This window comes from Canis lupus, chromosome 12 (assembly GCF_048164855.1).
Source record: "Canis lupus baileyi chromosome 12, mCanLup2.hap1, whole genome shotgun sequence".
NCBI lineage: Eukaryota > Metazoa > Chordata > Mammalia > Carnivora > Canidae > Canis > Canis lupus.
In genome coordinates this window covers 50,786,282-50,799,244 of record NC_132849.1, presented here as the reverse complement: position 1 = coordinate 50,799,244, position 12,963 = coordinate 50,786,282, and the positions used below count along the sequence as shown (strand labels likewise).

The window sequence follows — 12,963 nt, the reverse complement described above, 5'->3', positions numbered from 1 at the left end:
TCTGGTCCAGCAGGGACTGGTTTGGCTGCAGACTGCACACGACAGCAGCTCACATCTACGGAGAGTCCTCCAAGACTCTGCAATCTGAGTGTTACACACCTAGTCTCATGGAGTCCTCAGGAGCAACCCTATGAGTCATTGTTATTATTCCCTTTCTACAAATGAGGAAATGGGAGACCAGAGGCTATCTTAAGTAGCTGTAGGTGATAGATCTGGGATTAAAATCCAAGTTTTGGAGTGCCTGGGTGGCTCAGTCGGTCAAGCATCCAATCTTGGTTTCAGCTCAGGTAGAGATCTCAGCTCGTGAAATCAAGCTCCATGTCAACAGGGAGTCTGCTTCAGATTCTCTTTCTCTCTCTCTCTCTCAATAAATAAATAAAATCTTTTAAAAAATCAAAGTCTCTCTGATTCCATCACTCAAGACCTTGCCGTATTTAACTACTCTATTATATTTAACTATATTTAACTATTGCTTTTTTAAAGCATAGGACCAGATCCTTTTATTTCTATAGTCCATTCCCAATATAATGTGCTGGATCTACCACAAGGCATGTTGTGGTTGTGGTTATTAATGCTGTCATTGTACTTAATGAAAAAGATAAAAAAACAATCATTACTTTTGATAAAAACTAACGTGTTTATGACATTTTGTAAGTATAGTATTAATTGATTCAGCAACTCTTTGAGGTTGACATGTCCTGTTTTATAGATAGGCAAACCAAATTCAGAGAGTTTGATGACCTGTACATTTGTCAACCCATCAGCATTAGGCAGACCCAGCACTATCATGACCCTGAGAGTCACAACACCCCAAATGTTGTGCCCTAGGCATCTCGCTTTCCACACCCTAGGCTCTGCCCTGAGCCCAGCCTCTACCTAAATTCAATTCTCCTGGTTGTGCAGATTATATTGCTTTCGATCATCTTGTAAGATATTGGTGTTTCCTACCCACTGGAAAAGGTTGGCACAGTAAATTAACCATGAGTAAGGAAACTTGAACACAAATGCAGCCAGAATTCTAAGACTCTTGGTGAGATGCAGCTTATTCTTGGGCCCTTAGGCTGGAAGCTTCCTGGGGACACCACCTGTGAATCATTTATCTCTGTACCTCCAACTTTGGCCTTTGGCTTGATGCACAGTGGATACTGTGATATTGAATGAACAAATCAATAAACACTTCTGAGTTTGGAGTTCTTGATGATCTTCTTGTGCTTCTAGTGCTTCCTCTTTCAACTTGTTCTTGGCATTTAGAGAAGATAGAAAGAACTCCAGGGAACCTTGGTGAGCCCCAGATCAAGTAGGAGGTAAGAAGGTCTGTATGGTACAAGCTCCCGCTCCCAGCCTCGCTCTGACCTTCTTGTCTCCCTGCTTCTTGCTGACTCAGGTCCCTGACCCCAGAAGCTTCCCTCTGTCCCCTTGAGGATTTTTTACAGTTATAGGAAACCATTCACCTCCACTTCCCTATCCCAGATTATTCACTGGTATAACTGAGCCCTTTTCATCTGTAATCCAGGGAGTGACACCCCTTTGGAGAATGCTAAGATCCAATTTTATATAAAGAAGGGCTTCTTTTATTTCTTCCTTCTATTTTAGGGAGAAAGAGAAGCAAGATTGATCCCAGTTTTCAACATGGATTGAAAATGGAGTTTTGCCAATTTTCTATATTTTACCCTGTAGCTCTCTGCCGGCCAAGGTAGGAGAACAAGCAGCCTGTGTTCCTGGAGCATTTTTCTGAGAACAGGAAAATGTCAGTGATTTGGATAATTGAATGTCTGGATTAGAATTTACCTATGCCACATCTTTGAATAAAAAGGGTTTTGATTAAATAATATCAGCAAAGCAAACAGGATGATAAAGTAGAATTTCTGTCTGATTCAATGAAAAAACTATTTATATTGATAGTATACATAAGTAATGTTAATTGTGATCCAATTCAATCTCCTTATTAAAACATATCCCATAAGGCCCTCTACTAATCAGGAAACATTTATTAGTCAAGTTTGGGTATATAACTGGCTTTCTTGGGTTTTGTTAGTTTTGACGTTTCAGAATTCAGTTTCCCTCTTGTCAGAGACTGTTCGCATCTATGAGGTTTCACCAGGGTTTTACCTGGGGCAAGTTCTCATGGGAAGGGCCTGTCGGAGAGTTATTTGTCAGGACCAACCTTGGCCTGAGAAACGTGATGAAACTGCCTGGCTCTCTGGGTGTCAGGGGTGGGCACGCCATGGACTGTGAAAAGGGATGGAATGTAGACAGAAAGGTCTTTGGACAGAATTCCAACAGCAGATGAATCTCTACTCTGGTTTTGCAACCTTCGGTAGCATTGAGATCTTTCAGCATACTGCTTTATGCGATAAAATTTTGAAAAGAGGTGAAGAAATTGGACTGTCTTGCAATGATTCCAACTGTGCCCAAATATCTTGTAAACAAGAAGAGATTTCGAGTGCAGAATGACATCGCTTTCAGGGTCTTCCAGGGCAAGACGGTGCTGAAGGAAGTAGTTGACAAGGATCAGAGGGAGTCTGATGAGGGTCCTTCCCCTTCCTGGACCAAGGAGCACTGCCAACCATTTGTGGGCACCCTGACTCCCTTTACAAAACAAGCCAGGCCTTAGAGCTAGAAGGTTCTCCAGATGTTACATGGGCAACACCATTACAATTGGCTGAAATAGAAACATCTGCCTGACAAGACACCCCCATTCCTTGAAGAGACCAAAAGAAAGTTAGTCCTACCAGATGGTGACAACTCAAGTTTTCGAACACTTCAGCTAAAGGAATTTGTATTACTGCACTCTGCTTCCTCTGGCCTGGCTCTATGTGTTTACAGAGAAAACATCCACACATGACATCAAAATCAATTATACATCTTCATGCATCACAGATGGAATCTTACCATGGTTTTCCAAATAACTAGCTCTGAGTGCCTTGTGGATTCTTCTCTCCTCTCCTCCTCCCACCCCCTATATACACACATACACACATACACACACAGCTCCTCTTCCAAACCTTCCTGGACCATGCCCACCACAGTGGTCTCTTTCCACCTGAATTTCCCAGGAACTCATTATTCTCTCTGCCAGAGATTCTTCTCAAAAGTGGAAAGCTCTTGGGATCCCTGGGTGGCGCAGCGGTTTGGCGCCTGCCTTTGGCCCAGGGCACGATCCTGGAGACCCGGGATCGAATCCCACATCAGGCTCCCGGTGCATGGAGCCTGCTTCTCCCTCTGCCTGTGTCTCTGCCTCTCTCTCTCTCTCTCTCTGTGACTATCATAAATAAATAAAAATTAAGAAAAAAAAACGTGGAAAGCTCTCAAGCAAGCACTTCACTATCTTTCACAATGTCTTCCACTGAACTGGCACTTAGTTCTGGCTTTCTGGTTGACTGAATAATTTCAGGGTAGTAAATATACACAGAGAAGCTACTCCTCCTTCTCTGTCATCTCTATGTGTACCCCCCTCCCATAAGTCTTCTAGACTCAGTGATCCCTGCCCGGTGAGTTGTGTGGTTGGGAATTAGAGGCATTCCTTCCCAGTTCCCTTGATGTAAACTAACGAGGTTGGGCTTCTAGTCTGTAAGAACCTTTTCCAGTGTAACCTGACAGATTTATGTGATACATGACTTTTCAAAGAGTCACCCAGTTAGTTCCTCAGGCAGCAGCTTCATAATTTAATTTTCAAGGAAAGAAATTAAGCTTTTTTAGTCTCATTAGTCTTTGTGTCTTGTCTTTATCTTGATTATACAAGCTCCTTTCTGCCCCAGGAAAAATGTAAAATACTGTTCTCAGCATTATCTTGGGATCTAATAAGGATCACTCACCCCTGCTCTGACCCCTTCTGCAGGGATTCATCCTTGGCCCAGTAGGTAGCACCATATCTCCCCACCCAAGTCTTCTGCCCCTCTGTCCTCCCCTGATCTTCCACCAGCCCTGCTGGCCATACTGGCATCTGAGTAATGAAGGCTCTGAGTACTTTCCCTCCTGAACAGGCCCTGTTGCCTGCTCCCCTAGATTCTCTCAAGATCGTTGCCTTTCACTTGAAAGTTTTGTTGTTGTTGCTATTTGTTTGTTTGTGTTGCCTATTTTCAGAACTCTTCCACTTTCCTCTGTATGACTTTCAGGTTGAGATGACCACAGGGGCTTTCCAGGCCTCTATGTTCCACTCACCTACAACCCAAACAACCAGATGTGAATTGTATTTGCATCTTCCCTCCCCAATAAAATTTCTTTCCACGTGAGAGCCAGAAAGTCAGCAGGAGAGTTGGCTAGAACCCCATCAATCTAGCCAAGACGCCTAGAAGCCTCCAGAGGGGCACAACACCTGCCCAGACACACCTGCCGGGCTCCTACCCCAGGCCATCGAAATGCTCCCATGAGTGGTCACAGCCCTCTTGTGCTATCAAATCCAGTATGAAGAGTATATACCACGCTTCCTGGAATATAGCTCTCAGAAAGTCAAAAATATATTGCGATCATGTGGCAGTCCCCATGCACTGGGAACTGGCACATAGCTGTGAGTAGCAAATTTTGTTGAAAAAATGAATGAATGAGTAGCCATGTTGGCCATGCTCCTTCCTCCACATACAGATTTCTCATTTCCTCTACCTTACAAGCCCTTCAAACTCATGCCCTATATACCATGACTAGCTTCTTGTCCTCCTCCCCTCCTACCACCAACCTATTCTCACTGCCTACTATAATAATATTTGTGAACTACAAGTTACCCCTCTGGGGTTTAAGCTAAGCAATACCAAGTCTTTTGCCTTTCTTCACAAAACTTGCCTTTTGACCATTATCTTCCTTCTACTTGGACTCTCTCCAAATGGTCCGCCTCCCTTCTGAGTTGTAAAGCTGAGAAAGAGGTTAGGTTTATGAAGCCAAACCATTAGGTTTTATCTATTCAGATGGGAGCCTTGGAGAGTTTGGTTTCCAGCTCTCAGAGGGTATAATAAGTTTCAATTAGCCAGAATGACAAAATTACCCCAAAAGCAGCCACTTCTTCTATGCACTGGCCATCACTGCAGTGAGGTGTGAACACTGCCCATCATCTTATGAGCGATCAGAGGAGGTCTGTGACACCGTGAGACTGTCTTTACAATCAAGGTGGGAATTAACTGGCAAGAGCATGATGATCCAGGATACCATTGTGGTCTCGGCACTTCCACTGGGAGGCTTATCATCCTCTTCTGTTTACCAAGGTCTTTTAAAAATTATTATTATTATTAAACACCTAGGATTGTGGGGTTCATGAGCTGCATGATAGGAAGGCTTAAGCTCAAGTTGTCTAAGTTGCTTTTGGAAGAGGATCAAAACCCAAGCTGAAGCTCCTTCCCGCCTGACTCACAAGGCCATTGTTATTATATTTAGCTTTGGATAAACTTTCCTATGGAAGGTGATTGCTCACAGCAGTTCATTTTAAACGTGCAGGCTTAGATCTGGCTTCATGTGTGAGCGCAGGCCTGTCATCGTACATTCCAGGTCACTCTCCGAAATGAATTTGTCTTTCCTCAATGTTTCTCAGAGCCGGGGAGCAGACATTCCTTCGGCTCTGCATTAATCCAATTACTAAACACCTGCAGACGTGTAATAACAGTTTGGGTGCCAAGAGCCTTAGAAATGGTTTTAGAGCCGAATGTAATCTGCTGTCCTGCTATCAGGAGTCACGTTACACACCTGCCAAGATCCAAGCCAAAAACATAACACTCACGGTTCTTACTCCAGGCAGGAATGTTCGGTGCACATTACGGAGACAAAGTGACAGGCATTTTAACTTGACTGCCACGGAGCCCATTAAACATCTTGAACTTCTTAGTAATTATATTCAAAGTCATTTTAGTACTAAAATATTTATAAGAAATGTATGACAAAACAGGATTTTTCTTCCAGGGATGGTTACAGCAAAGCCTTCCCCCATCAAATAGAATTCAGTGAGCATGATGAGTCAGGCTGATCCTCTGTGCTTCAGAGGATGTCAGAGGTGGCTTCTTATAGATCATCCCCAAGATGCCCGTGGCCACAAGGATGCCTGAAATGAGACAATAATCCCATCCCACACATGCACTCTACCTCACTGCAAAGCTTCCAAATAATTTAGATATTCAGAGACCAAAGAGCCCTGGTGTTCCCAAAGATCCTGAGCTCAAGCCTAAAACCAGGGACACTTGGAAAGCCACACCAACACTGTTCTCCAAACACAGTCACCTCCAAAGGAAATGCAAGAAGACTTTGGAGAATTCTTTCAGAACAAATCACATAAGCCTTGATTGAGAAGTAATTGCTCATTTTGCTCTTTTGAGCCAATTTTGAGGAAATTCTATTGCTGCCTATGGGAAGAGTTAAATAAACATTCACAGACAGCCCTTAAGTTCTGTTTCTCACAAGACACAAATTTCTCTACAAGCAGAGCTTCCATATTATCTAATTGTCACCAACCTGAGCTCTTAAAGGATGAGGACAGTATCTCCCTGTGTCTGTGCCCCCAGGACTTTGTGGGGCCTCAAATACAGTGGGCCCTTAGGAGATGTCTGCCAAGTGAATTCTCAAGTCAAGGGTCACTTCCTGTGACACACCATCCTGGGCTGAGCACACATCCAACTGACTGTGAGGATATCCTTTCCCTCCCCTTGGTCACTTAGTCTACATAACAACAATAACAACAACCAACAATGCTGGAAACATGAGTGGCCAGGACATAAGAGAGTAGTAACTGTCCTGGGGAAGGAGGCATAAAAGCGTGTATCCTTTACACAGTCTCCCTGAGCTACCCACCCTTGCCTTTGAACAAACCTCACCCTGAACCAAGATTTCCAAGGCCCCTCAGACAGCCTGCCACTTTCCATAGCAGAGCACTCAGAGTCCATACCCCTTGGCAGGCACTCCAGCAGCAGTAAAACATGACATGGGATTGGTCTCTGCATGGGTGTGAGACTTGCTCTTCCAAGGGCAGGAAGTGGCATCATGTTTCCCCCCTCCATTAGGTTTTCTCCCACTTGGTACCCCAGGTCCAGGTGCTCACCAAATAGAACAGTTTAGCATTTACTCTCCTTGGATTTTCTTTCTGAAAAAAAAAAAAAAGTGCATAGCTTAGAGGCCACAGCTAACTTGGTTTCCAGCTGTAGTCCAAGTACTTGCTGACCAAAGTGTGGCCCAGGGACCAGCAGCCTTGGCATCACCTGGGAGCTTGTTAAAAGTCCAGAACCTGAAGCCCCATTACTAACCCCCTGAGAAAGCACCTGCATTTTAGCAAGATCCTCAGGAGATTCAAACTGATAGAAGACTGGGGAGTCTAGTTAAGGTATAACCCCCTCTTTTTGCAACACAACCACTGCAGAACCTTAAGATTTCTCTATTTCTGGAAGAGGAGGTCTCAAAGCAGAGTGAGTTGTGTGTGCAATGCATTCCCTGTAATGGGGAAACACGCTGATGATCCAAGATGCCTGAGCGGAAGAGAAGAGAAGGCAAACAACAGCATCACCATGTGCCTGAGAGGACGATGCTCAGTGTCCAGAAAGAGTGAGCACGGAGCCAGAGCCAAGGCGGCCAGAAGCTGGCTTCAGAGCAGCATTCCCGGGCTGGGGCTCCATCTGCCAGCCCCTCCCGCGCAGCCCTGCGTTCCCAGCCCACATGTAACCTTCAGCCCCAGCCCAGAGCAGTCAGCGTGACAGTAATAATAGTAGTCACAAGAAAATGCAACCTCGATCATGCTAACAACTTCTGAAAAGTAAAATGCTCGGGATATGATTTCAATTAAAACTCACATTGTCTGACTTGTCTCTCTGCATAGCAAAAGTTCACCTCCTCTTGCCCTCTTACCCCCTCTTTCCAAAACTAAGGCAGACAAGAGGAGCTGTGGCAATGCTTGCTCTCACCTTGAGGTGCAAGGCTCTGCGTTCCCCGCATCACTTCTCCATGCTCTGGTCTGCTGGTCCCCCACTGCAAAAAAGAAAAAAGGAAAAAAGGTCTTCATGCTCATCTCGCCTCAAACAAATCCCAAGGATTGTGAGTAGAACCCAAGTCCTCTCCCTCCCTCTCTCCTCTTTCTCTCTCCTCTTTCTGTCTTTCCCTCCTTCCTTTCCTCTCTCTTTCTCTCTCTCTCTCTCTGTTTATTCATAAAGCATTCTGAACTTAAAAGGAAACTGTTTTTGCACAAATGGAAAAAGCCTAAATCCTTTGCCAGGGCTTGTCTCCTGCATCAGTTCTGATCACCTAGCAGGTGAGTGCAGACACTGAGGTGGGGATGGGGAAACACTGATCTAAGTCAGTCAATCCTGGCACATAATTTCCCCAAGGAATCAGAACTGCTGTCCTGCTAGGGATCTCTAATGCCTCCTTTCAACAAGATGCTAAGCAGAATACAACAAATAAGGCTGGCATCAAAGCCATTCGGTTATGTATAAACAGTCAAACTTACGCTTCCTAAGAAATTTCTGAACTAATGCAGCAAATATTTGTTGAGTGTTTGACCCTCTTTCTGGATCTTCTTCCCACCTTTTCTTACCCGAGTAATGCCTGTTCACAATGCTTTAAAATTAGCTCAAATGTTATCTATACCTAAACTTTTCCAAATCTCTCCACATTTCCCAAATGCTCTCCCATTCTGCTTGGGGCAAGTCTCCTCCTTTGATGGGGGTTTTCAGGAAAAACAAAATTAGCAATTGTTGCTCAGATGGTATCCGTCTATTACTTTGGTGGGGAATTAACTGTGACTTTGAAATTCAAATGAAGTAATTTCTGTAATAATATCATATATATGTTCCTGATAAACCTCACATTTTGTAAAACCACATATTAAAAGCAGCAGGCCTTGGGGGAGAAAAAGGTTAAGGGCAGACCACTCAAAACATCTGAAATTTTAACCAGAACACTAACAAAAATAGTAACAATTAGTAATACAAATAATAGAATAGTGAAATCACCACTGGCATTTGCTCCTAGCATCAAAACCACTTCATCCTTTGCATCTTTAATTCCTTTAATTTAATTTCTAATTGAATTCCTTTCATTCCTGTTTTTGAGACATAGGTCCCCAGGGGTATTTATATCTATGAGAGATCAGCTTCACCAAAATGCAATTTATGATCCAAGGTGTAAACCTTCTTCATCCATTGATTTTTTTTTTAACACTAGGGGAAATGTATTTGCAGCTTTCTCATTTGCAAGGAGAGCTTTCCCAAATATTTTAAAACAGAAGAAAGTGCACTGGTACTAAAAGTCATCATATAGGCCACTTCTTGCTCTAAAGTAAACCATTATGAAGGATTTTCAGCTTTTTTGAGGTCATCCATCACAAAGGCATTCTTTTTTACTTGAGAACAAGTTTGCTTTCCTTTGTTTGAACATTAAAACATTACAAATTACCATTATACTGATGCCACTTTGCTTATTGAAGAAACACATTATAGCAGAATGGACTGTATAGATATTTGCAACTAAGACTATATGAATGTTTCAAGTATCAGTCATGTGGTGGACAGAATATTGTCCCTTAAACAGCAAAAGGGCCTTGACTTTGCAGACGTGATTAGGGATATTAAGAGGGAGGGAGGCGGGTGAGGGATGGGCTAGATGGGTGGTAGGTATCAGGAGGGCACTTGTGACCAGCACTGGGTGTTATACGTTAAGTGATGAATCACTGAATTCTACTGAAAGCAATATCTCACTGTATGTTAGTTAACTAGAATTTAAAAAAAAAATTTGAAGGAAAGAAAAAGATGGGAAGATTCTCTTGGATTATCTAGCTGGGTTTAACATAAACACAAGGGTCCTTAGAAGAGAGAGACAGGAGGAGTGCCAGAGTCTGAGTCAGATATATGACAGCAGCTGCCTCTGGAGTGGTGTGGGGCCATAAACCAAGGGACACAGGCAGCTCTAGCAGCTGCAAAAGCCCAAGAAACAGATTCTTCTCTAGGGCCTCCAAGGGAACACGGCTCTGCTGATCCACTTTAGACTTCTGACCTCCAGAACCATAAGAGAATAAATTTGTGGTGTTTTAAGCCACTACAGTCCTGGTAATCTGTCACAGCACTGATAGGAAACTAGTACAAATGGTCAAACCAGCACAGTAAGGTCAACATGTGTCATTATGGCTTCATCCGTCTCCTTCACCATGACCACCTCCCCAGTTGTTCAACTGGGGAGCCATGATAAAACTTTTACTGTGGGCAGACCACATCAAGAGTTTTGCCACTATTGTTTCATAGCAGATGCTCATTGACCCAAAGATTGAGACAATAAAGTGATGAAAATAATCAAACAGGTCTTTGTTAAATATTTGACATAACCTGAATAATTATACTTACTTTATGAAGCCCCTAAGTTAAATAACTCCTCAGGGGAGTGCACTGAGTAATATTTAGACCAAGGAAGCTCATCCAGCTATTGACTTCAAGGTCTTGGAATTAATTCTGTATGTAATAGGTGTAAGGGGCTTGAACTCTAGCCATTTCAGTCTAGGAGAACTACTTCTTACCCTCGCAAAAGTGCATTGCTATGCCCAAGAAGACTGCAAAGCAGGCACAAGCTGCAGGTTCATCCCTAGCCTTAGTTAGCAAGAAGACCACATGTCGTCAGCCAGAAGCAGGGTCAGGGACCCAACCTCACCTCCTTACACCAAGCTAAGCCTTTTCTCCCCAGGAATAGAAGCAAGCAGCTTGCAGAAGTATGTAAAATGCAACACACACCACAAAATACCATTCTCAGACCAACTCCACCAACTTTCTGTTGAATTTCATTTCAATGAACAAAGAGAAGAGATGGTAAGAGGCCTTCCACATCTCCTCTAGTGATTCTGCCTGAGGTGAGAGGGCACAGCATACTCCTGCCCCCAGGAGTATTTTGGGGTGGAACTCCCTCTGCTATCACTATCACTCTTTCCAGTTAAAGCATCAGGCTCACAGCATTGCCTTTCAAGATGGGACAGAAAAGCCTCAATGCTTCATTTCTCCTGTGCTTATTCCATACATTTCCAGATCAAAAATAGACTTCATGAAGTGATGTAATCAATAAGCATTCCACAAACACACAAAGCAGCCCTGGGGTTTTATGCAAAGTCCAAATAGAAACGTGATTTGGGCTGATTTGATAGATCTGCTTTCTGGTTGGCAGAGCTCAAAATACATATCCTGTTCCCATATCACCCCAATTTCTTACTATCCTTGCTCCCCTCTCACTTCCTAATACTTTCAGATTAGTCTAAGAGGGAACTTCAATTCTTTCCTCAAAGGTAGGAAAAGTGAGTTCTTTTCTCCTGGGACTCAGAAGCTCCCACTCATGTCACCAATTCACTAGGTCACACAGTGTTACATTGCGGCTCCCTGAAGAACATAGAATGTGGTGTGGTGGACTATCTGCAAAGGCGGTGCTTAATATCCCTTCCCATTCATGCAAGCCCACACCACTCCCCCTATGAAAAAGTAGAGTCTGCTTCTTCTCTAAATGCCAGGGTGCCCTGTGACTTGGTTAGGCCCATACTTTAGCTGGCCAGGCAGCTTCCACCTTGCATTTCTTGAAGGACAGCCTCCCTATGAAGATGCTCAGGCTGACAGGTGAATGGTAAGACAGCAAATGGAGAAAAAATAGTTGTCTGGAGGACAATTAAGGTTCCCAGCCCAAACCACCTGATACAGAAAGAGACAACTCCACCAAACCCCACCCACACCAAAGAGCAAATAAATGATGGTAGTTGATTAGCTATTACACTGAGGGGTGATTTATTATGTTGCAACAGAAAAGTGAAACAGGAAATCTGGAGTGAGTGAGGGCTAAAATCCCTTCTTGTCCTAAAATCCTTTGTTTTTCATTTCAAAACAAAGTACTCATCTGAAAGTGCCAGAACTAAGATGTGATTAGTTGAGAGGACATTATTTCAAGAGGCATCCCCTTACCTCCACCCCAGACAGACTCTACAATTCTCACACTTGGCCATAATGGAGTTCAAAGGCTGAGCCAGTTTCCAAGCTTTGGCCCTTGGCATCTTAGCAGGGCAAGGAGATGGGTATCCTAAGCCTAGATGCCCAGAGCCCCTGACAGGGAAGAGAAGAAAGGAATAAAACTATTACAGAAAAATTGGGTGGGTAACTGAACAAGGATTATGCTATAATAACAATGAGGATTGGATTTCATAAAATCCTCAGTTCATAAGTTCATGGCTGGAAACAAGGTCCCCTCTGGAGCACTGAGTTCAGCAGTCTTGAAAAAGCCAGCACAACATTTACATCTCTGCTTTCTCCGCTCTGGTAGGAAGACCTGGTTTGTAACCACAGCCCAGGCTGACAATTGAGAAAACACAAAACGTAGCCCAGTGATGTGGAAAAGTAGCTGCCCACCAGGTGTTACTTAGAAATGCCATCCAAAGAAAGGAAGCAGAGAGTGCGAGCTATCCTAGGTGCTTAGAATAGAGGGGAAAAGGGGGGAAGCAGATCATGGGGAAAAATAAAAACAAAATGAGCCTTACAAAAAGAGGGCATAAGGGCGTTCCAGAAAACAACCCCCAGCACACGTTTACATCCCATGATTCCAGCGTTTAATGATGTCAGAGGTTGTTTCATAGGTTACCTGGCAGAGGTGGAGAGCCTGGGATTTGGATAATAACAACCACATTGCTCAGCTTCTCCTCACCAGACGGGCAGAGCCTAGCCGCCAAGGAGTCCCCTGGGAGCAGCCTCTGCTCTGAGAGGCAAATGAGCACCCCACCGTCACTCGGATCTGCAACTGAGCACATGATCTCAGTGTGTAGTGGAGGCCCTGGTTCCTGCTTCAGGATAAATTCACAGAACAGAACAAAAGCCCAGAACTGAGAATGCACCAGGAGACTCAGGCAGGAGACTTTGTTTGCTGTATGAACTGGGACAAAGCCCTTCCCTTCTCTGGGTCTCCATTCTCTCTCTGTAAGATGAGATAGTTGGACAAAATGATGTCTTTGAAAAAAAAGAAGATGATGATGATGAGCAGCAGAGGCTCTGCACTGACCAG

At 43.8% G+C, this 12,963-nt stretch overlaps 1 protein-coding gene across 28 annotated transcripts in view; it reads right to left on the bottom strand.

Annotated features, from left to right (window-relative positions):
* LOC140601691 (uncharacterized) overlaps window positions 1-12,963 on the bottom strand; it is a 388,441-nt gene that overhangs the window by 288,671 nt on the left and 86,807 nt on the right. For 14 of the 28 annotated variants that reach the window (XR_012004695.1, XR_012004702.1, XR_012004708.1 and 11 more), the window contains 2 exons: window positions 7,863-7,926; window positions 7,010-7,051 (listed from right to left, as the gene is read on the bottom strand). Coding sequence is in view for 4 of the 28 variants with exons in the window: in XM_072770988.1 (XP_072627089.1) it covers window positions 7,863-7,926 (64 nt within the window). In the remaining 24 variants the exon portion in view is untranslated. Of the gene's footprint in view, window positions 1-4,468; window positions 6,020-7,009; window positions 7,052-7,862; window positions 7,927-12,963 lie in introns of those variants that run through there. The other 14 variants (XR_012004719.1, XR_012004700.1, XR_012004701.1 and 11 more) reach the window with 2 other exon arrangements.